This window comes from Xyrauchen texanus, chromosome 3 (genome assembly GCF_025860055.1).
Source record: "Xyrauchen texanus isolate HMW12.3.18 chromosome 3, RBS_HiC_50CHRs, whole genome shotgun sequence".
Lineage (NCBI taxonomy): Eukaryota > Metazoa > Chordata > Actinopteri > Cypriniformes > Catostomidae > Xyrauchen > Xyrauchen texanus.
In genome coordinates, this window is record NC_068278.1 from 48749700 (window position 1) to 48774003 (window position 24304).

At 38.4% G+C, this 24304-nt stretch overlaps 1 protein-coding gene across 3 annotated transcripts; it reads left to right on the plus strand.

Annotated features, from left to right (window-relative positions):
- The first annotated feature begins 151 nt into the window (after nt 1-151).
- On the plus strand, nt 152-22876 carry LOC127626757 (golgin subfamily A member 3-like). 3 transcript variants are annotated; one of them, XM_052102780.1, is made up of 24 exons: nt 152-191; nt 2582-2882; nt 4299-4565; nt 5581-5693; nt 7036-7745; nt 7910-8021; nt 8366-8672; nt 8951-9153; nt 9813-9950; nt 10085-10246; nt 10575-10943; nt 11030-11107; nt 11362-11625; nt 11759-11853; nt 12204-12420; nt 13773-13916; nt 15321-15518; nt 15662-15778; nt 15922-16061; nt 16345-16477; nt 16584-16706; nt 16793-16957; nt 20146-20300; nt 20423-22876. In XM_052102780.1, exons 2-24 carry the CDS (start codon nt 2732-2734, stop codon nt 20592-20594), a joined length of 4533 nt encoding a protein of 1510 aa, XP_051958740.1. In that variant the 5' UTR covers nt 152-191; nt 2582-2731; the 3' UTR covers nt 20595-22876. The 3 variants fall into 3 exon arrangements, with proteins under 3 accessions (XP_051958740.1, XP_051958748.1, XP_051958755.1); XM_052102788.1 differs by having other exon boundaries at nt 4299-4442; XM_052102795.1 differs by lacking the exon at nt 4299-4565.
- The last annotated feature ends 1428 nt before the right edge of the window (nt 22877-24304 follow it).

Here is a 24304-nt window from a genome sequence, read left to right on the forward strand (position 1 = left end):
TAAGTCAAATATGGACGTTCTTATGGGGAATTATATCACTACAGATGATTATGCTTGAAGTTATTAATGCTTATTTGAACTACGCAGCAACTCGATACGGAACATTTATTGTTGAGGAACGGGTTAAGTCGGATCTTTTTAAAAGACGGAACCTAAACAGCCACGTAGTGCAGGGAGGGAACGTCTGAAAGGTTGGTGTATAAACTTTTTACAGTCTCTGCTAATTGTCACACAAAGTATTCCCAATATATTGACCCTGATAGATTGTTTTGCTGTAGCGTGGTCGCGTGTCAAAGTCACGCATCAGTTGCTTGAGGTTTCTAGATCTCGTGCGATGAGGCTAAGCAGCTAACACACTGATGCTAATGTGATCAGAGATTTATAAAAAATAAACTGAAATTTCACTTTTTATCTGGAGGGTTAAATCATGTTTTCACTTTGTTTTTTAAGGATTGGCTTGTTTGTGCTTGCGTTTTAAGCCTAATTCATTACACCGAAAGCAGCGACATTATCTTAAAGTGACAGTTTTTTCATGCTGTTGACAGTCTGATCTGTTAAAGCGTGCTATCAGAGTAACTACTATTAGCTGTAGAGCAATTACGACAGTATGTGGGTTTGATTTAAAAGTAATGTCAGCTTTATTTTCGTGTCAAGATATCTGAGAGTTGTCTTAAAATAAAAAACTAGATCTCAGTGGTCTATAGTTAGACTAAAGTGCTGCTGGATAGTCTAATTATGCAGCCTTACGTGACAGAAATCGTATTACTCCACCACTCTGACGTTTCATATTATGTAATGTGAACAAAACGTGGCAAAACAAATCTCCCGTCCTGTCAGTCACGAGACTGTCATGACACTTAAACTAAGCACGTGCCATTTGAACCACAGCTGTTTAAACGAATTAGTATGTTAAAACATTATTATAATTAAGCCTTTTAATCTTTTTGAAATGCAACAACTGTCAATTTGTGTAAACTGTCTTGAATTGTGTGTGGCTTATTGATTAAAAATCAGGGCTGGTAAGTGAAAGCTTGTTGGCTCAAATACTATATTGTGTGCTTCATCAACTTACAAAGTCAGTATTGTTGTCATTTGTTTCCGGGAATTGCAGTTTTCACAAAAGCTTGGTTGTAACATTCGGTATTTAGAAACACACTATTTAAAAGAACACTATAGCACAATTTTATAGAGAGTAAAATTAAATGAGGGACAATAAATATTCTGACTGTATATAAACATTAAGCATGAATGAAACGGCTAATGCAACACCCTATAACAGTGACAAAGTGAATTTGTGCATCACCATTGTGCCTTGGATCAAGACATTTTTAAGGGTTAGCGCACCCCAAAATAAAAATCCTCTAGTCATTTACTCACCCTCACTCCATCCCAAATGTGTATGACTTTTTTTCTTCTGCAGAACACAAATAATTTTTAGAAGAATATCTCAGCTCTGTAGGTCCATACAATGTATACTTGCACATAAATGCAGCATAGAATTAATCCATAAGACTCCAGTGGTTTAATCCACGTACATCTTGCCATTGCAGATCATGATTTCAAGCTTGATTACACTTCCAAGTGCTTGGTGGAGGGCTAAATGGCACTAGGAAGTGTAATTGAGCTTGAAATCATGATTGCCAAGGAGTCTGCTGATGCCAATATTTATAGTGAAAATTGTTTCGGTTTGGTCTGTTCTCAACCAAAAGTGATCGGATAGCTTCAGAAGACATCGATTAAACCACTGCAGTTTTATGGGTTGCTTTTATGCTGTGTTTATGTGCTTTTTAGAGCTTCAAATTTTGTTCCCCATTCACTTGCATTGTATGGAAATACAGAGTTGAGATATTCTTCTAAATGTTATTTGTGTTCTGAAATAGAAAGTTACACATCTGGGTTGGGATGAGATGAGTAAATGAAAAATAATTTTCATTTTTGGGTTAACCATCCCTGTAACCTTTGGTTACTCCGGGGGGAGTGTCCCTGTAAAATGTGTTGGATTGAAGAATCAGCTTATTGACTAAATAATAGTTTTGTTTTTTTTTCTCCCCAATTTGGAATGCCCAATCCACAATGCGCTCTAGGTCCTCATGGTGGCATAGTGGCTCGCCTCAATCTGGGTGGTGGAGGACGAATCTCAGTTGCCTCAGCATCTGAGAGAGTCAATCCACGAAACTTATCACGTGGCTTGATAAGCTTGTTACCGTGGAGACCTAGCGTGTGTGGAGGCTTCACGCTATTCTCCGCAGCATCCATGCTCAACTCGCCACGTGCCTCATCGAGAGCGAGAACCGCATTATAGCGACTACAAGGATGTTAACCAATGCGACTACCCACCATTGCAACTGGGACAATTTGTTGCTTAGGAACCCTGACTGGAGTCAGTCAGCACGCCCTGGATTCGAACTTGCGATTCCAGGTGTGGTAGTCAGCATCTTTACATGCTGAGCTACCTAGGCCACAAATAAATAATAGTAAATTACTGATTAAATATTTTTATCCACTGCTGTTTTGATAAAGTAATAAAACTTGCAATCTCCTCAGAGTGTGGCTGAATTAAACTAATGCTCCTATTTTACAGGATCACAGGGGACTGAAGAATATCTTGCACCATCATCCAGTCCTGCCTACTGGTTTAACCAAAGTTTGCCAACCATGAAGTAAAAGCAGATTGAACTAAGAGTCAGCTAATTTACATGGATGCCAGAGCAGCGTCTGTATTTATAGAGATATGGAAAATGGAGATATAGAAGCTGCCTCAACCGAGGCCAACTCTCACCAGCAAAACTCACATCAAAGCAATGATCCAAACAGCAATACTGTAGAATCACTGAAGCATGCGGAGCTGGACAGATCACTCGTAACAGAGAAAATCCCTAATGGTAAGTGTTCTGCAGAGAATTGTGTGCAGATTTGGGCCTTGACTGCATAGTTTTTTAAATTATAAAATATGGTTTTGAATGGATGTTATGTACAGTATTTCTTAAATTACATTACAAATGACAAATGTTTGAGCATTGACTTGCAATCAGAAATTCAAACTGTCTGATTATTGTAATGTAAAATAATGTCAGGTTTGGCTGTTACGCTGATGCCTTCAAGATCTTTGACTGATTGCAAGTGTTTTGTTGTGTTTCATATAAAGCCTGGAAAGACTTCAAACATTCCCTGCTTTCACTGTCAATTTTCAGATCTGCCACTTTAGCTTGATTAGGCTGTTTGACTCGAGAACTTTCAAGATACACTGGTTGTTGATGACGTTTACAGTTTGTGAACAAAAGCATAAATCACTAAATGTTATGAATGACTTTTCTTGTCATATACATTTTTATATTTATATGTTATATTGGATGTGATCATACTAATTTGTACCTTAAAGGTGCACTTAAAGTAATTTTTCCACTAAGAATGTTTTAGTTTTAAAGATATTAATAGTAGTCCTACTTTTTTTTTTTGCGTGCACGTTCGTGTGTGTGTGTCTGTCTCACACACATACTGCTGGTCAATCGTTTTGAACACCTACTCGTTCTTTATCATAATTTATTTTCTTCACATTTTAGAATAATAGTGAAGTCATCAAAACTATGGAATAACATAAATGGAACTAAGGGAATTATGTGTAATAACAAAATCCAAAATAAATCAAAACTGTGTTATATTTTAGCATCTTCAAAGTAGTCAACCTTTCCTTAGATTTTGAATGTACTCTTGACATTTTCTCAACCAACATTTTGAGGTATCACCCTGGGATGCTTTTTAAACAGTATTGAAGTAGTTCCCATCTATGTTGGGCACGTATTGGCTGCTTTACTTTATTATTTGGTCATCAGTTAAAAAAAAAAAAATGTGTACAATTTTAATTTCATAATGAAATAAATTAATATGGTGGCACAATTATATATTTGTCTTGTCTTACTAATTTCAAACATTTAAGCATACACCTTAAGGCAAAAGGTTTGTAAGATCATGAGAAACTTTTCAGTCAAGTGTGTGTGTAGATTTTATATATACATATGTATGTGGGTGTACAATAAAACGACAATTCACATAAGAAAGAAAAATTAAACATAAGTATAAATCAATATAGGTGTGGTCACCATTTTGAGGTCACATGACCAGCCGAGTACTACCTCCTTTTGTAACTGGTAATTGGTAATTTGATGATAATTAACTTTGTGCATTTGTGAATAGGGTGTTTTTACAATGGCTAAAACGTTTATGTGATTCTGCATCCACTCCAACCATTGTTGTATCAGTCAGCTCCTTGCTCCTTGCTGTTGCCCTTCTCTTTATGGTAGGCCATGTCAAAGCAGAGCTGTTGCCAAACGGAGAGGCCATGGTGGAGTGTCAGGAAACTGGTGGAGACAGCACCCCACCTCTGGCAACTCCTTTCCTGGGCAGCCGCCTTACCGAATCTTCCTTGAGTGCAGAGCTGGATCCAGGTGTGGCCTCTTTCCCTGACAGCCTAGAGAAGTCTGAGGCAGCTCTTGCAGAGGGCTCTTTTCACAAGGGTGACGCATTGCAATCGCTCAGACTAAGTATTCCAATGCAGGAGACTGAATTGTGTAAGCATACGATACTGGATAAATCCCGTCCCCCTAATCATCCGTCCCTCCCTTTTATGTTTTAACCCCCAGTTTGCTGAAGAGATTGGCTTTTGTGGTTGATAATAGGCTAACCCTTTCTTTTTGGTATAGCCTTTCCTGTTTTTGCCTGTTCCCCTGTTCCGATTTGCAGAACGATTTATAGTGTTACAGTCTTCCTCCATCGCATAATGTCCCTGGCTAATTAGTCTCTCCTTTGGTTGTGGGTATTTTGATGGCTGATGTTCATTGCAATTCTAATGTGGTGAGCAAATTGCTAACAATCCTGGGGTTTTGGTGCTGGGAAGAAGGGCAGTCTTGGTGATTCAGGAAAAATGTATTCCGTTTGGGAATGAGATAAGATTTCAGAATGCATGATTGGTTGGTGGTATTCAAGGCAATATGGCTTGAATATGGCATTTGGCTGAATTAAAAAGAACTAACTCAGTTAGAAACCAAATAACTCTTGACTCTTTCTGACTAAGGATGCAGAAATCATAATGTTTTCACTTAATGGGGTAGTTCATCCAAAACTTATGTGATCATTTACTCCACCTTTATATTGTTCCAACCATGTATGACGTTCTTTCTTCCTTGGATCTCAAAAGGTGATTTTAGGTAGAAAGACAGAAACCTTAGTCACCATTCACTTTCACTGCATGGAAGAAAGTTGCTATGAAGGGAATAGTGACTGAGACAAACGTACTGCCTAATGTCATTCTTTGTGTTCCATGGAAGAAAGTCATATGGGTTTGGAACAGCTTAAGTGTGAGAACAGACAGAATTTTAATTTGGAAGTGAAGTATCCCTTTAACCGAATGATCAAACAAGCATGTTTCAGGATTAATGAGCTGTTTTTTTTTTTTTTTTTTTTAAATCAATGGCTTATTGCGTTTATTCCAATACAGCTTGGTTGACAATATCTGAACTTTTCACCTGTCTGTTTTGTTTCTGCAAGTGTTTGTTTCTGTGTTTATTGATGACGTCTCTCTTGTAGCTTCGAAAGAGCCATCTGTGGAGATGGAAAATGAAGAGAAAATTCGTCAAGAGGCTCGTCGGCGTTTGGAGGAACAGCTCAAACAATACAGAGTACAGAGGCACAAAGAGAGAGTGAGTCACCGAATTTGTGTAAATTACTTTATATTTAATGAATGTGCATTTAAATGAACGGTTCATCCAAAAATGTAAATTCTCTCATAATTTACTCACCCTCATGTCATACCAAAACTGTATGCTGTTTTTTCCCCCCCTTTGGAATATAAAAGGAGAATTTAAGAATCTTCACACCACTCTTTTCCAAACAATGACCACATCTGTCAAGCTGTAAAAAAAAATAATAAAGTTTTTATTAAACTAATAAAATCACTACCAAAGTAGTCCATGTGACTCATTGCATTTATATTCCAATTGTTCTGAAGCCATACAGTAGCTTTGTGTGAGGAATAGACACAATTTTAAGTTGTTGTTCACTGATAATCTTTCCGTCTTTTGGAGCTATTGAATTAAATGTGGTGACATTTTCTTTTTTTATATTTTACTTTGAAGCTTGAAAAGACATGTTCACTAGGACATATCATATGGCTGTGTAAAGAATCTTCAAAAATTCTTCTATTGTGTTCCACGGAAATAAAACAAGCATACAGGTTATGAACTAATGACATGAAGGTGAGTAAAACCCTTATAGGATTCAAATTTTTGGGTGAACTAGACCTTTAAAACAGAGTTTTCATTGGCAGTTTTTTTTATTTTTTATTAATTTGAATTTGACCGATATGTAAAATATAGTGTATAGAAAACTAAACCATGCAGTGTTTGTCCAGTGTTGGCCACAGTTTCAGATACATACAAGAAAAAGTATGTGAACCTTTTGGAATTACCTTAATTTATGTATAAATGTGTTCACCACTCATCAACAATCACAATCGGTTTTAACTAGTAACAGATATGATTGTATTGTTCTTGTACATATTGAATACATAATTCAAATATTCACAGTGTTGGCTGTAAAAAGTATGTGAATCAATAGGCTAATGACATCAACAAAAGCTAATTAGAGAAAGGAGTAGGCAAACCTGGTATCCAATTAATGAAACAAAATTGGAGGTATGGGTTAGAGCTACTTTGACTTACAAAAAGCACTCAAACACTTTCAGTTTGCTATTCACAAGAAGCATCAGCTGAAATGGACCATGCCTCACAAAAAACAAAAAAATCTCAGAAGACATACAATCAATAATTGCTTTTCATAAAGCCGTAAAGGATTACAAAGTTATCCTGAAGACCTTATATTCATCTGTCCACAATTAGACAAATTTATTATGAATGGAGACGATCAAGTACTGTGACTACTCTCCCTAGAAGTGGCCCTCCAGCCAAGATTAGTCTCTTCTTCCAAGATACTTTTTATGCCACTGTAGTTTGTTGTTAATCTATGTCTCTTTGCCTCTCTCAGACCCATCGCTCCACTCCTAAGTGCCGCCCATTTAGCACTTTGGACCCAGAGCTGATGCTTCATCCCGAGGCTCTCCCACGAGCCAATACTGTCGCCATGACGAAGGAATACTCCTTCCTGCGCACCAACGTTCCTCGTGGTCCCAAACTGGGAAGCCTCGGAATCCCTTCCACCAAGGAGAAGAAATCTAAATCATCCCGTTTGAGCAAAATACACTCTCTGGCTGACTATAAGTCCCCTGATTCTGACCTTAAAAGCTCAGAGATATCTGGTGGTGTAGTTTCAGCATCTGCTGACTCATCGTTTAACTCAATGCATTCCACCATCAGCTCTGTTTCCACGGTTTCCGAAATCAGCGTCAGTTCTGAGACCAACACTCATTTGGAATCATCTCAGCCAATCAGAGACAACGTCTCTGAGGTGGATGGTAGTGAATCAGGTTTTAGGGCAGATGGTAATGACAGTGATAGCTCCTCCTATAGTAGTGTGTCTACTACAGGGACTTATAATATGTTAACTGCAATAGTGAACAGGCCAAAAGCTCCATATACTGTTGAAGGAAGGGAGATTGCTCCAGAAGCTATCAGCCACTTTCCATCACTACAAGATGTTCTGCAGGCGGCCACTGATGAGCAGCGCATGGAGGAGCTGCAACAGGAAACAGAGGGCAGCATAGAGCCACGTAGTCGCCGAGACAGTTTCTCCAGCAGGTATGGACTAAACAGAGAAGACATCCCTCAAGATGAGTAGCCATTCATTACCTAAATAAATGACTACTACTTACATTTGAAGGCCTTTAGGGGAACCTCATTATCTGTCATGAAAACCAGCCAGAGTATTGACCGTTTAATTTTGTTTGTGTGTGTGTTGGCAGTGTGTCGTATGGAAGCTCTGTGATGGGTACACATGATGAGATGCTCCAAGTGCTGAAAGAGAAAATGAGGTTAGAAGGACAACTGGAGTCCCTCTCCTCCGAGGCCAGTCAGGTGAGATGATACAGTTGGCCATCATTACCACAAAACAAACCCCTTTTGGGTGATGCAAGATCCCTCTGCTTTGCTTCACAGTCACCCTTTTTATTTAGCAAAAATGACTGGCTGACTGTTCAACAGCCCTTACATAATGTTTGTCTACAATTAGTCAATTTAAGAAATCTTAGCATAGAAATTAACAAAATCTGTTTGCCATTTTGTAAAGACAAGTAGAAATACTATTAATTAATTGAGGAAGGTGCTGAAAAGATTCATTCAGCCTTAACATACCATACACACTATAGAAAAATATGGTTACCATCCAACCGGTACCATCTAAAACTACCTTGTTTTACCAGGCTCTAAAAGAAAAAACAGAGCTCCAGGCAAAACTAGCCACAGTGATTGCCCAGCTGCAGGCTCAGGTGGAGCAGACCCAGGCCAGCCAGGAGAGACAGAGTTCCATCACCTCTGAGGTCACCACGCTACGCTCCAACTGCTCAGTGCTGGAGAAGGCCATGGTGGACCTTCAGGCCAGTCTGGAGGGAAAGAATGCTAGCCTGGCCTCGCTGGGAAATGACCTGCATCTGGCTGAGCAGCAGTACCAGAGGCTTATGGGTAAAGTGGAAGAAATGCAGCAGAGCCTGAACACCAAGGATAGCGCAGGTGAGAAAGAAGTGGTAGGCGAAGAGTCAAGGTTGAACATTTGGAATACTCAGAAATGTCAATCTAATTGTTACAGCCTGGTAATGTTACTTTAGATTTTAGTAAATTTTAGATAATGAAGAACTATTTCCATTACTGTCATCATAGTGGTATGAAGATACTGTACCTCTTCCAGACCAGCAGATGTTTGATCCATGTGTTCTCCTCCGTATGCTCACTTTCATTTTTCCATGTGCACATATTCGTGCTTAGTTCTGTTCCTCCGTTTCTTCACCCAGTTTCTGAGCTCCGGCAGCAGATGGGAGGCCTTCAGGCGCAGCTTCACCGGGTCCAGACTGAGAGGAACGCTCTGCAGAGCAGACTGAAGACCTCACAGGCAGAGGTGGACTCGCTGCAGCAGCTCCGCATCTGGTACCAGCAGCAGCTGACTCTGGCACAGGAGGCACGTGTACGACTGCAGGGAGAGATGGCCAACATGCAGGTACGGTGACCCAATATTGGTGTCCTATATTGTTGAGGACGGGTTTTTAAATTTGTTGATACCAAGGATCCCTGAATATGATGATTCCCTTGCTAGTGAAGGCAGAGATACTGTATATTTTCATATATGTATAAATACCCATATATACTGTGTGAGGGAAAAAAAGTATGTTTGATGTAATTAACATTTTGTTTACAAAATAAAATAATTGGAGTTTATATTGTCATTGTACTAAAGCCAAAATGATAAAATCTGGAAAATATGTTTCGACCACATTTCTTGTTTCTACCCACTATTTGTAGTCCATAGGAAGCAAAATGAAACCGTTATAAGGTAAAATTTTGTGAATGTTTTCTGTTGTGTTATGCACTACATTTTGTACACTTGTTTTTTTTTTTCCCCCTCTGAAATTTTCCATGGATCCCCTAACATCTCCTAGTCTAAAAACCCAGGAGAAAGTGGAAAAAACTGTAACCCTTGCACAGATGTCATATAAAACCCCAGTGCGTAGTTCTGGAAGAGAGTGTGATGGAGTGTAAATATGTAAATTAATCTGTTTACCGATAGTTTGTACATATTTACCATCCAATATTTATCAGAAAGTTTCACATGTAAAATGGCCATCTGTACTGTGTATTTGTTTGTATATTTTCTTTCAGGCAGGTCAAATGAACCAGATTGGCATGTTAGAAAATCTGAAAATGGAGAATGTTACCCTGGCTCACCAGCTCACAGAGTCGAAACATCGCTCCATAAAAGAAAAGGAACGGATTGCTGTACAGTTACAGAGCATAGAGGTCTGGAAAACCGATACTCTTTCTTTCTCTTGCTTTGTAAATCTCTTTTTGTTGCCTTATTTTTGTGTTGGATATTCTCTATGAACGCACATTTTCACCTGTCTTTGTATAAAACTGATTCTCTCCTGGCCCAGGCGGACATGATGACACAAGAAGCAGCCATACATCAGATACATGAGGCAAAGACGATGGTGGAGGAAGATCTTCAGCACAAGCTGGAGGAGTTTGAAGAAGAGCGAGAGCATCTGCTCAAACTAGCCAACACAACCACAACACTGGAAAGAGAGCTAGAGCAGGTACCTAAACTCTCACCACACATACACATTGAAAGAGAATCCTACAGTACTAAAATAATGTTTTCCCCATTTATTGTGGATGAAGCGACATTGTGGTTAAAGATATGAGCTGGTAACCATTAATTTGTAGGTTCTAACCTTTGGATAAGATGATCCCAGAGCTACCACTTTTGTGCCCTTGGGCAAGGCTCTCAACCCCAGGTCACTCCAGTGGGACTGTCTGTGTAACTCAAGACAGCACTGTTCCCTGACAATGTTTCTTTCCAACCCTGGTCACTTGGGAAAAAAAAAGAGTATATTCTATTTTTCATCCTTCTTCCTTATTCAGGTAAAACTCACTCTCTCCCAAAAAGACGCCCAGCTGGAGTTGTTCCAGCGTGAGCACCTAGAGCTGATGAAGCAGCTCACCACTACTCAGGAGAATCTCCAAACCAAAGAGCAGGCCCTCAACCAGCTGGAGGCACGTTATGAGGAGCTCCAGGTCCAGCTGGAAGAGCTGCAGACAGATGCCACAGCTAAAGAGGAAACGCTCCAGTTTCTCCAGAAGGAGAAAATTGTCTTGGAAGTGGCTCTACAAGCTGCACGTGCAGATAAGAGCGAGCTTGATGAAGGAGCAGAGAGGCTGGGAATGGAAGTACTGGTGGCCTCCGATACACTTGACCAGCTCAGACAGGAAGTGCAGGTTAAGGCAACACAGGTGAGAGGTCACAAAAGGTTTTTCTAATAGGAAATTGGGGTTCAACGGGATTAAATAGCATTTTTTCCCCTCTCTCTCTCTTCAAGATTGAATCTCTACAACAAGATAATGGCACCCTTAAAAAACAAGCACAGAAACTGAAAGAGCAGTTCATGCAGCAAAAGGTAAGTGGCCCAAATATTTCACTTCTTTCAAAGTGTAGTCCACTAAAAGAAAATAAATTGAATAAAATGTACATTGTAAAGCCACCTTACACTCTCTAAACTATTCTTAAATCTTCCCAGCTTGTGGTATTTTACTAACCCAGACATTGGATATAGGTCTTTCGATTCGTTTTTTATGACGACAATAATAAGTTAAATGAAAGTTAAGATTTCATATAGTATTTGGTAGACGTTTCTATTCTCTCTTCCCACAGGTGATGGTTGAAGCATACAGGAGAGATGCCAGCTCCAAAGACCAGCTGATATCTGAGTTGAAGGCATCTAAGAAGCGTCTGGTGGCAGAGGTAAAGGACCTGAAGCAGGAGCTATTGAGAATGGAAGGAGAGAAGAAGAGTACCGAGCAGGAGCATGCTCGTCTGCAGAAGGAAGTGGAGAGAGTCCAGCAGCAGATGAACGGTCTGGAAGCCCATCTACATTCCGTACAGACGGAAAGAGACCAACTCGACTCTCAACTGCAGGTACCAACCTTGAGTGATTACAAGAAGATCAGCAATACTAAGATACAGCCTTTTTTGCATATATGTGCTGTTTACATAGCAAATCTTAACATGCTTGAGATGTTTTTGATGGTCTCTCTGTTGTATGCTGTAGTCTCTTCAGTTTGACCAGAACCAGCTGGCAGCAGTGACAGAAGAGAATGAAAATCTGAGGAAGAGGATTGAACAAATGCAAGATGAAGCCAGGAAGTGAGTCACCAATCACACCTCTTCTCCTATCATGAGTGTTTCCATAGTGATCACAGCTTAGTCTCTGACATCATGGATACATTGGATACATATGACACATAAACAATAGAGCCTGTGTGTTCCACCAAATAACTTTGTGGTTGCTTATGATCTCTCATTTAAAGACTGAAGCATTTGGAATTAGGATGCATCCCCCTTGTGTCAATAAATTAATGCAACAAATGTGCTCATTATTTTAGACTATTTTATATGATTTGATTTAGAATATTGAAGAAATAACACTATATGGCAATTTGGCATCACTATAATTTTCATATCATAAATTATGCTCCTGCTTTTTCCTCTTCTAGGGCCATCTCAGATCAGAAGGTGAGAATGAAGCGTTTGGGCACAGATTTGACCAGCGCACAGAAAGAGGTGAAGGCCAAGCATAAGGCCTATGAGAATGCAGTTGGCATTCTGAGCCGCAGGCTACAGGAAGCCCTCACAGCCAAAGACATAGCTGAGGCTGAACTCGACAAACTCAGAGTTCAGGTTTCAGAAGGGGGAAATAGCCGGGAACTTCAGGTAAACTCTCAGTGATGCTCAACAATATAAAAACAATTAGAATTCCATTCAGTTAGACTAGAGCATACATATTGAAAACATGCATGCATCACTATTTAGGGTTCATGTTAACTGAAAATTCTCTCTTTTTTTTCTAAATTAACTGAAAATTTTAAACGCTGTCCATCATTTTGGCAGACAGAAAAGAAATAAGAAAACCGGTTTAGCCTAAAACATCAGTTTTGACTTCACTCTCTGCCCTGTTTATTAACTGGTGTTACAGGTGGTCAGGGGCTGTAAAATAAAGTTATTTTTTTACCACTTGTGTTGGGATTTTGAGGGGAGGGTTTCTGATTTCATGACCACATTATAAATTGCAAAAAAGTATAAGAACAAAAACAAAGCACATTGTTGAGCATCATTTATACCAATTATACTTTCGCAAACATGGCGTTTAGAGCTGTTATTTTTGTAAAATACCTCAATAAACTGTGCTTCAGATTTGTGTGCTTCTCATCTGTGTTGTTTTGTGTTGATGTCAGGCACACTGAAGAAGTTCTGTAACTTGTGCATGTATGCGATTTTCAAATATTCAGATTGGAGGTTTATTTCCTTTTCAAAGCCTCATGTAACCGGCAAAGTGGAAAGAAATTTTCTTTTAGCACAGCGGTTGATTGACCGGTAGAACTTTCACTCTAGAACACCTTGGTTTCACCAAACTCTCGCTTGGGTAGTCAAACAAATCTATCAACTATCCGTTGTCATGAATATGCCATTATAACAGATGCTTCACTCCTGAATGTAGCCCTAGTACGAATGAGATGAAAACAAGTATATCGGATAAAAATAAACCATGTTGGATATTTTATAACTCCGTCTGTCAGTGATGGATAAAGATTTATTCTAGTGCAGCCCCTGACATTATTGTAACCATTTTCTTTGAATCACAGTCCATATCGCTAACAATTTATGAGATTATAGTTTATAGAAGAGTGAGTTTCAGTGTATTGTGTGTGTGTGTGTGTGTGTGTGTGTGTGTGTGTGTGAGCGTGTATTTATCACTTTGTGGGGACCAAATGTCCCCATAAGGATAGTAAAACCCGAAATGTTTGACCTTGTGGGGACATTTTGTTGGTCCCCATGAGGAAAACAGCTTATAAATCATACTAAATTATGTTTTTTGAAAATGTAAAAATGCAGAAAGTTTTCTGTGAGGGTTAGGTTTAGGGGATAGAATATAAAGTTTGTACAGTATAAAAACCATTATGTCTATGGAAAGTCCCCATAAAACATGGAAACACAACTGTGTGTGTGTGTGTGTGTGTGTGTGTGTGTGTGTGTGTGTGTGTGTGTGTGTGTGTGCATTGCTTCAGGCCAAGGTTGAGGCCCTGCAGGCAGATCTGCAGGCAATGAGCCAAAGTAAATCCATGCTGGAGAAAGAACTGCAGGAGATCATCACCCTCACCAGCACTGAGCTGGAGGAATATCAGGAGAAAGTTCTGGAACTGGAGGATGAGGTGAGGAAATTTAGTCATTCAGTTGGAGGACATACACGGGAGAACTGCTTTAAGACCAAGTTTAATTATATCTGTATAGTTACAACCTATTTAGATCTGTAACCATGTAAATAATAATAGACAATGAATTAGACAATCCAATTCAAAGATTAACTAGAATAAAGGCATAAAACGTGTAATTAAAAATCATCGTTAATGATATTTGAGCAGGAATTCAAGTGCAAAGTGTGTAATGGTACAAACAACACCACTATACTTACAACTTGTGCAATCAAACAGTGCAAATGGTATACAGTTGCAAGAAAAAGTATGTGAACCCTTTATAATTACCTGCATTTATGTTTTAAATTTGTCTTAAAATCTGGTTTGAACTTCATCGAAGTTACAAACACCGTCTGTTTTAACTAATAACACACCAATTATTGTATAGTTATTGTACTTATTGAATACATCATTTTAAACTTTCACAGTGTACGTCAATTTAATGATTCAACAAAAGCTAATTAGAGTTAAGAGTTGGCAAACATGGCATCCAGTTAATGAAGTGAGACTGGAGGTGTGGGTTAGAGCAACTTTAACTTATAAAAAGCACCCATACATTTTGAGTTAGCCATTCACAAGAAGCATCTGCTGACGTGGACCAAACCAAAAAAAAGAGAGAGATCTCAGAAGACCTATGATCTAGAGTTGTTGCTTTGCATGAAGTTGGAAAGGTTTGCAAAGTTATTTTGAATAGCTTTGATATTCATCTGTCCACGGTTACACCAGTCGTCTATAAATGGAGACAATTTAGTACTGTGACTACTCTTCCTAGAAGTGACCTTCCAGTCAAAGGGCACTCTGCAGAATGCCCAATGAGGTAAAAAAAGAACCCTAGATTGACTGATTAAGATTTGAAGGAATCTCTGAAACTCGATAACTGGAAGAAAAACGGCTGTTGGAGATCATTTCCCACGGGTGTCAATCCTTACCGCTATTCCTCTCACGGACTCTCCAAAGACATCGCTCTGCCATGCGACCATCACCACAGACCTCAAGAGAACCGTTCACACCAGACATACTAAGAATATGGCTGAGCTGAAGCAGGTTATTGCTGCCAAACGAGGATCAATCAGTTATTAAATCCGAGGGTTCACTCACTTTTTCCAGAGCACTTTAAATGTTTAATGGGATGTGTTCAATAAAGACATGAAAGATTATATTTGTTGTGTTTGTCAACACTTCTGACTTTGATGAAGATGAGATCACATTTTATGATCAATCTCTGAAAGAGAGCTAATTATAAAAGGTTCACATACTTATTCTTGCCACTGTATAATGTTTGTATTAATAAAGACGCGTAATTTATTTGAAATGTTTTGTATAATGGTTACACTAATGTGTTTTCCCTTTTTTTGCTCATAGCTCCAAGAGTCACGAAATTTTAAAAAGAGAATACGTCGTCTGGAGGATGCAAATAAGAAGCTTGTGCTGGAGCTAGAGCATGAGAAAGGGAAACTGTCTGGTCTTGGAAAATCCCATAGCGCATTGCGGGATCATGCCAATATTTTAGAGGCTGCACTGGCCAAGAGGGAAGCAGATCTGGTCCAGCTCAACCTGCAGGTTTGACGCTATGTCATGTAATTTAAAAGAATCCTGACCCCTTTATCACAGGAGTCTATAATTAGCTCATTTAATCATTTGAGGAAATTATTCATATTTATTATGATCATTTTGACATATCAGAACTTTTTGAAACACTCCAGGTTCAGGCAGTGTTAAAGCGTAAAGAAGAGGAGGACAAGCAGATGAGACAACTGGTGCAGACGCTGCAGGCTGCTCTGGAGAAAGAGAAAATGAATGTCAAAGATCTTTCCGAGCAGGTTAATACAGGATGAAATGGTCAAACAATGCCTTCAGAACACAATACCAGCTGCATTATATTTGTAGTTCATTTTAACCCTAAAGGTTTTGTTTATTTTGTCATGTGCGTATGTATGACCTTTGTGTTTATATGTTTGTACAGGTGGCGGAGGCCAAGCTGGAGGCAGCCCATAACCGCAGGCACTACAGAGCAGCCATGCTGGAACTTAGTGAGATAAAGAATGACCTGCAGGCCAAAGAGGAGCTTGTCAAAGCTCTGCAGAAAGAGGCTAAAACACTTGCGTAAGTAATTTTTTTACCAAAGCTCTGGGTTTTAAGATTACAGATGCCTCTAAAATTCTGAAATACTACAGTCACAATCACAACTACTGTCACAGATCAAGATATCTTAAACAAATTCAGCTCTTCAAGAGTGTTGCACTGCTGGCCTGTAGGTTGTGAGATGACACGTGGATAAATGTATATATTGCAGAAATCTCACAAAGCCACTAAAACTACCATTTATAATATTTGTTTATGAGCAGACCTCGAGATGTTTTGGTGTCTGTTGTTTTTTCTCCACCAGTGCTAAGGATGAGAAGCACTCTGAGGAGGTTTCCCGTTTCCAGGAAGAGTTAGTTGATGCTCATGCTCAACTCCAGATCCTACAGAAGCAACTGGACGATGAGCTCAACAAACAACCCCTCACCAACCAAGAGGTACGGTGTGTTTGCGCTGTTAATGTGTATTAATTGCTGATTCTGATTTAGATTCTGATTAGATCAGAGTCTGTATCTGACAAATTGTGTTGCTGCCTCCCTGCAGGTGGAGGATCTAAAGTGGGAGGTTGAGCAGAGGCAGCGAGAGATCGAGACGCAGAAACAGCAGCTGGAGATGTTGGAACAGTGTCATCAGGGAGAGATGGACACCCTGCAGGACACTCTACAGGTTAGATACACCACCATATAGTGCTACTATGTTCATCAGAGTGTCAGTCTTTTGAACATTGATATTTGTGTTGTTTTGGTTTGTAGAGGATAAAATTGGAGCTGGAGATGGTGCAAGAGGAGCTGAACAGCTCAAGGAAGGATAAATTCATGCTGCAGGCTAAAGTAGGAGAGCTGAGGAACAGCATGAAGACCGTTCTTCAGCAGAACAACCAGCTCAAACAGGACCTCAAAAACAGCAGGCTCAGAAAGGTACGACTAATATTAATCTAGCCTTCATTCCATGAAATAGTAGGATCAGAGTTAGCATCTTTACTAGATAATTTTCCTCCAGTGTCAAGCCTATAATTAGGGTGAAATTTTATCTTTTGCCACCTAAAAATAGTGTGTGAATTGAGAACATTTCGAGAGAAAGAAAAGATAAAAAACTGCACCTGACACAAAAGACCCAGCATGATTTTGTTCCTTATATTTTAGTTTTGATGACATACTGTGAGGAACATTGACTGTATATAATTATATAGATAATATTAATTATTTGATTTCAACTTTATGTTGCAGTACCTAATTAACCTAAAAAATGGCAACTAACTTCGGAGTGTTAATTTTGGAATGTCTCTTCTGGAATACTCTATTCTGATTGGTTAGTAGTGCAATCCAGCAGCTTGATATTTCGGAATAATCACCTGGTAGAAAATTATATTTTCACTGGTCACATGGGAATTGCAAGTCATCTTTTCTACTTCTGCAATCTTTACTAGTAAGCTAATAAAATAATTTCGACTCCATATCATATCCAGTATTTCATGTCCATTTATTTATTTGGTAAGTAATCTTGTAATAAGCAGAATAATGAGCAGTCAGACGGTCATTTTGCCTATATATATGTATATATATATGTATATGTATACACTCACCTAAAGGATTATTAGGAACACCTGTTCAATTTGTCATGAATGCAATTATCTAATCAACCAATCACATGGCAGTTGCTTCAATGCATTTAGGGGTGTGGTCCTGGTCAAGACAATCTCCTGAACTCCAAACTGAATGTCAGAATGAGAAAGAAAGGTGATTTAAGCAATTTTGAGCGTGGCATGGTTGTTGGTGCCAGACGGGCCAGTCTGAGTATTTCACAATCTGCTCAGTTACTGGGATTTTCACGCACAACCATTTCTAGGGTTTACAAAGAATGGTGTGAAAAGGAAAAACATCCAGTATGCAGCAGTCCTGTGGGCTGAAAATGCCTTGTTGATGCTAGAGGTCAGAGGAGAATGGGCCGACTGATTCAAGCTGATAGAAGAGCAACTTTGACTGAAATAACCACTCGTTACAACCGAGGTATGCAGCAAAGCATTTGTGAAGCCACAACACGCACAACCTTGAGGCGGATGGGCTACAACAGCAGAAGACCCCACCGGGTACAACTCATCTCCACTACAAATAGGAAAAAGAGGCTACAATTTGCAAGAGTTCACCAAAATTGGACAGTTGAAGACTGGAAAAATGTTGCCTGGTCTGATGAGTCTCGATTTCTGTTGAGACATTCAGATGGTAGAGTCAGAATTTGGCATAAACAGAATGAGAACATGGATCCATCATGCCTTGTTACCACTGTGCAGGCTGCTGGTGGTGGTGTAATGGTGTGGGGGATGTTTTCTTGGCACACTTTAGGCCCCTTAGTGCCAATTGGGGATCGTTTAAATGCCACGGCCTACCTTAGCATTGTTTCTGACCATGTCCATCCCTTTATGGCCACCATGTACCCATCCTCTGATGGCTACTTCCAGCAGGATAATGCACCATGTCACAAAGCTCGAATCATTTCAAATTGGTTTTTTGAACATGACAATGAGTTCACTGTACTAAAATGGCCCCCACAGTCACCAGATCTCAACCCAGTAGAGCATCTTTGGGATGTGGTGGAACGGGAGCTTCGTGCCCTGGATGTGCATCCCACAAATCTTCATCAACTGCAAGATGCTATCCTATCAATATGGGCCAACATTTCTAAAGAATGCTTTCAGCACCTTGTTGAATCAATGCCACGTAGAATTAAGGCAGTTCTGAAGGCGAAAGGGGATCAAACACAGTATTAGTATGGTGTTCCTAATAATCCTTTGATTATTGTATATGTATATAAAAACAACAGAACTGTCGCATACTTGAGGTGAAATTCAGCTGTTTCTGGAGACTGTTCCCTGGTCTCATTCTTCTCGCATAATAATGTAAATTTGACTCAAATCAATGTCCATTTAATTAATTATTTGTTAAGCTGCCATGTAATAAGCTGAAAGAAAAACAGCCTTACAGTTAGAAGTGGGTAAATATATTTATTTTTCAATGCATTGTGATCTTCATTTGAACGATCTCAATATCGACTTTTACATTAAGTTTTACGTCCTGGCGCGACCCTTTAATGCAGTGAGAGGAAATCACTTGCATTAGCAATCAAATTTTACACTGTGTGTATAGAATGTATATATTTGTCTACTGGCTGGTAAATGTTTACATTTTACTTGCCAGTAATTGTGTAGTATAGTGGTGGAGTATTCAGCAGCGAGATCCTTTCACTGCGTTTTGAGTGTAAAAATTGTTCCATGTAATGTGTGTCCAAAGACAAGATCCACGAAACCCTTTTGTAATTGAATAATGTCTCTTTTAATACTCTTTCTGTTCTCTACAGTCAGTTGTTGATAAAAATCCCCCCAATTTTGTTATTCCTATAATGCATGGCACAGATATGATATAGCGATTCGAGTCCTGTTTCATTAACATGCGCTCATCTACAGATGCTCTTTACAGAACTGCTTATTAAAGAATCAGTGCTGATTTTAGCATGTGTTCAATAAATCTATTTACTGTAAATACTTGTTAAAAAAAAAAAAGTTATTATACTATGAACATGTCACATCAAATTTTATATAACATATATTATTGATTAACTACATTGATTTGTTCATTTTTAAAAAGCCAAAATGTGACCAAAATGATGAAAAACTTAAAATAAAATAATTTGTAAAATTACATTTGTTTAAATGTTCCTAGTTATTTGATGGTCCCCTTTTATAATTAACAGCATTATCTGGGAGAGTTTCTTCCATATGTAAGCAAAAAGGGACATTATAACTGCAATACTCATATGAATCTATATTGAATCTAATGAAGATCATGTGAATCGGAATCGAACCGGGAAATTTATATCAATACTCTGCTTTACCTATAATCTCCGCTCCACGTTGGGGTCCTGACCACCCTGTTGGGTTTTATTTTCTAATAATGATTCCTGTAGATTATCTGTTACTTAACACATTCATTCATGATTATTAAGCCATGTAATGTATACATAAATTTTCCACAAGTCTTGTTTCCAAATGATGACTTCATAAAGCTTCAAGTGTAATATTAGTATTCTCTGTGTGTTTTCGCCCCCACACCAGCGGTTGGATCTGAAGGGGGACACAACCCCAGTGACGCCAGTAAAAATCCCAGACTGCCCTGTTCCTGCTTCCCTTTTAGACGAACTGTTGAAACCCTCAACATCTGTTAATAAAGAACCTCTTAATAACCTCCACAACTGTCTAAGACAACTAAAGTAAGATTTGCACACCATACCCATTTATGTATCCCATAGTTCTGCATGTTTTATACAAATAAAGCAGAAGTTTTTTGCTTTGTGGGCTACTTTCCAATTCCTGTGATTGTCATTTTTTGCAGGTTGGAGATGGACAGTCTACAGAAGCAGATGGAAGAACACACGGTCACAGTGACGTCATTGGCCAGTGCAGAGGAAGAGCTTCACAGACTGGGTCTCCATGACAATAGTAGCAACGATTCATCCAATAAAGAGGAGAATGATGATGTAAAGGGGGAAATAATGCCCTCATAATATACAAAGAATCCTTTAAAGACACTTATCTAAGAGAGATCAGTTTTAACTTTATTGGCACTTTTTATTTGTTATTAACTGCCAATATTTGGCTTTCTTTACCAAGAACTTTTGGGTAATACGAAGTGTTTCGTTGTACCATAGCTTTATTCTTTTGGGGGTCATTTTGGTGCTTGTTTGTTCATTGTGTTATTTCATTTGTCACCATTATTTATTTTCATTTGTGTTTAATTCACAGAACTGCTCTCTCTCTCTCTCTCTCTCTCTCTGTCTGATCTCACCATTTATCTCACTTGTAATTTCACAGTAGTCGCCCACTTGACGTTCAGCTTTGATTTTGAGTTGTTTCCTTTCTCATCTCATAAGAGGTGAAGAAAGAGGACTTGGAGGGCTACTGCTAGTCTGCTTAGTCCTGCAGGAGTGAAAAAAATCTATAGGCAACATCCAGGGCACAAGATTTTACTGCAGTGTTATAGTAACTAGTCACCTATCTGGTCAGGTGTATATTTTACATATCTGAATGAACATAATATACTGTGTTTTAGCACTTCCTGCATGGAGAATTCAGCAGCTGAACTGTTCTTCCATTCCTCTGTGCCTGTGAATGAGCAGATCTCTCATTCCGTCACGGGAAAGATGCCTGTCAGAGCTGATCTCGAGCTGTTCCCCGCAGTACAATGCATCCATAATCAACAAAACAATATGACCCATATCTATAAAGTATCTTCGTATCTGAGCATGGATCAGCTTTCCCCTTTCCAGAATGCTGTTTTTCAGAGTTAATTAACTGAGCTTGGATCAGCATTTTTTAGTTTAAATTTGGGGCATATGATCACACACCTCAGATCATCATCTGAAGTCAACAGCGATGCTAACAATTTCCTGTCTATATACACTCTGCACTGTGTGCTGCTTTACCTGTAAGTCTCAGGTCTACTGTTTAAAGGATAGTTCACACAAAAATTACAATTCTGTCATCATTTACTCGTCATGCAACAACATGAGGGTAAACGATAACCGAATTTTCCTTTTTGGATGAACTTTACCTTTAAGACTATTTTGTTGCACATTCACTTTGATTGTTTGACTGTTTCAGACTCGGGACATAAAGCCCCAGGAATGTGTTGACATTCTTGAGGAAATTGGAGATTGGGAGAAAGCAGTGGCCCTTTTGTACAGGGTAATAACTCATGAATATATCACAATACAAAAGGTCATCTGACATCTGAGTGTCTCTGATCCATGCCAGTGGTTTGACAGGGTTAAGATGAAAGATCTTCATTGCTCTTAATGCTATAATAGTTTAATGGCTGTTTGAATTTAACTTGACTAGTTCCATTTAGGGCTGCGCCTTAAAATTGATACAGAATCCTTTAAATATTCCTAAAAATCAATAGCTTGAATGAACCTGCTTAAATATTTCTGTTGAAAGATGTGGGAAAGTATTGTAAAATAGGTTATCTTGGATGAATGGGCTCTTGAAAGCACTGTTGAGTGTTGTACGTATATATACATGAAAGGTCTTGACTTATATTGCACAACTGATAAATGAAAGCTTACTGACTTTCAGGTATGGACAGATGTAAAATATTGTTACTTTTTGATGGAAAGATTTTGGCTTTGATATACCATGTTCACCTATCAAAAAAATTCACCCTTCCAAAATGTTCATAGGTAGTTTGCAATTACAGCCTTAATTATTGGATATGTTTGTGTATATTTTGGCAAATGCATTTTAATTAGGTGTGAAGTTTTTGTCTTTCCCTGATGTTTTCATTTCACAAACTCAATTTGATAGTTATCTGTTGATCAGAACTTAAATTTGTAATTGGCTTAAACTGTTAATATAGTACAAGTATGTTCTCCGATGATGAATTGCTGACATGTAATAACATTTACACTGCTTTAAATGAGTAAGAGTAAGGGACATCAAGCTTTAAAGTCTAAAATATACATTTATCTTCAAACGATTAATACATATTCATTACATAAGGGAGGAAACTGTTTTAAACTTATTGAAAATGTACTGTTTTAATACTGTACTGACCGTTAAAAGCATGAATTTCTGTTCAATGTTTTAAAATAAGAAAACTGTTCATGACTTTCATAAGTTCAATTCTTTGCTTGCCCAGCATTTTTATTTTATGGGATTTACCATATTGATAATTATTGAGTGTAAAATATAAATCATTCTGTAAAACGATTGCTTTTTGTCTTGTGTGTGTATATGTAAATCTTTTTAAAAGCATACAATGATTTAACTAAAACAAGAAAATAAATGAAACTCAAAATGAGATTTCAAGTCCAAGTTAGATTGTATCCACTTCAGTGTTCTAGCCTACATAATTTTACATCTTGCCATTGCAGTCTCTTGGCACAATCATGATTTTAAGCTCGATTACACTTCCTTTAGCGTCATTAGCGCTCTGTGCATGCATCAAACACTAGGAAGTGTAATCAAGCTTAAAATCATGATTGTGCCGAGAGACTGCAATGGCAAGATGTACAGTGAATAAGGAGTTATATTTTGATCTGTTCTCACCCAAAACCAACTGAATCACTTCAGAAGACGTGGATTAAAACACTGGCGTCATATGGATTACTTTTATACTGACTTTATGTCCTTTTTGGAGCTTCAAAGGCCTGATCACCATTCACTTGCATTGTATGGATCTACTAAGCAGAGATATTCTTCTAAAAATCTCTGTTTGTGTTCAGCAGAAGCAATAAAGTCATATACAGCTTAGATGGGATGTGGGTGAATAAATAATGAGACAATTTTCATTTTTAGGTGAATTATCCCTTTAAGATTTTTTTTTAAAATACAAACTTAGACAAAATTGCTAAACAGTTTTATTTCTTAGATAATTCAGTGCCACTATGTGAAAACAAACAAAAAAAAAACATACAAAGTAATGAGGCCATGTGACAATGTTTAAAACATTGGTTGATTAGAGAATAAACACTTCCATAATAGGCTTATACTCTCAGAAGTATAGTATGGTAGTATGCCATTCCGCATAAAGCCACGATTACGTATGCGTACTGCTTCACATACTATTTTTTGATAATTAAAAAATAAGTAGGCAGCATACAGCGTGTACTGCGCTGCATGCAGTAGAGTAGTATGTTATTTAGATCATAGACCCATCTTATGCGTAAATGCATAGTACAAACACAATGCGGCCACTAGAGGCGCTGCTGAACTTTGTATAACTACAAGGAAATATACAACGAACAAGAGAGACATCTGGGAAGCACATTTTGCACAAATGTTAGCAACTGGCGTAATTTCAGTGAAAACAATTTTCTTTTTTTATATAGTTATCTCTTTTCTTTTATAGAAAGTGTCCTCAGCGGTTCAGCCAGTCTGAAATATTTAGTTCCTGCTTTGCGAAATAAATGTCATTAGGCATGGCTTTATGCAAACTGAGCACATAAGGAGCTCTTGGTTTGCATCCCATATTCACCTGCAAACCTCATAAATTTGCTTGCAGAAGCAAAGGTAATATTCACATTCTCTTGCCAAATTGTATTGATAGACTCTCACTTCCACAGTTTTTCCTCCCTTGTTTATCCTTGATTAGCAAAGCCACCCTATCATTGTCAAATGTCATTTTCATGAGATCTAATGTGATTTTTATTTTGTACTTTGATTAGAATATTGAGTTTAAATATATTGGTTGTGTTCGTAAAGTCAAGCATTTTTT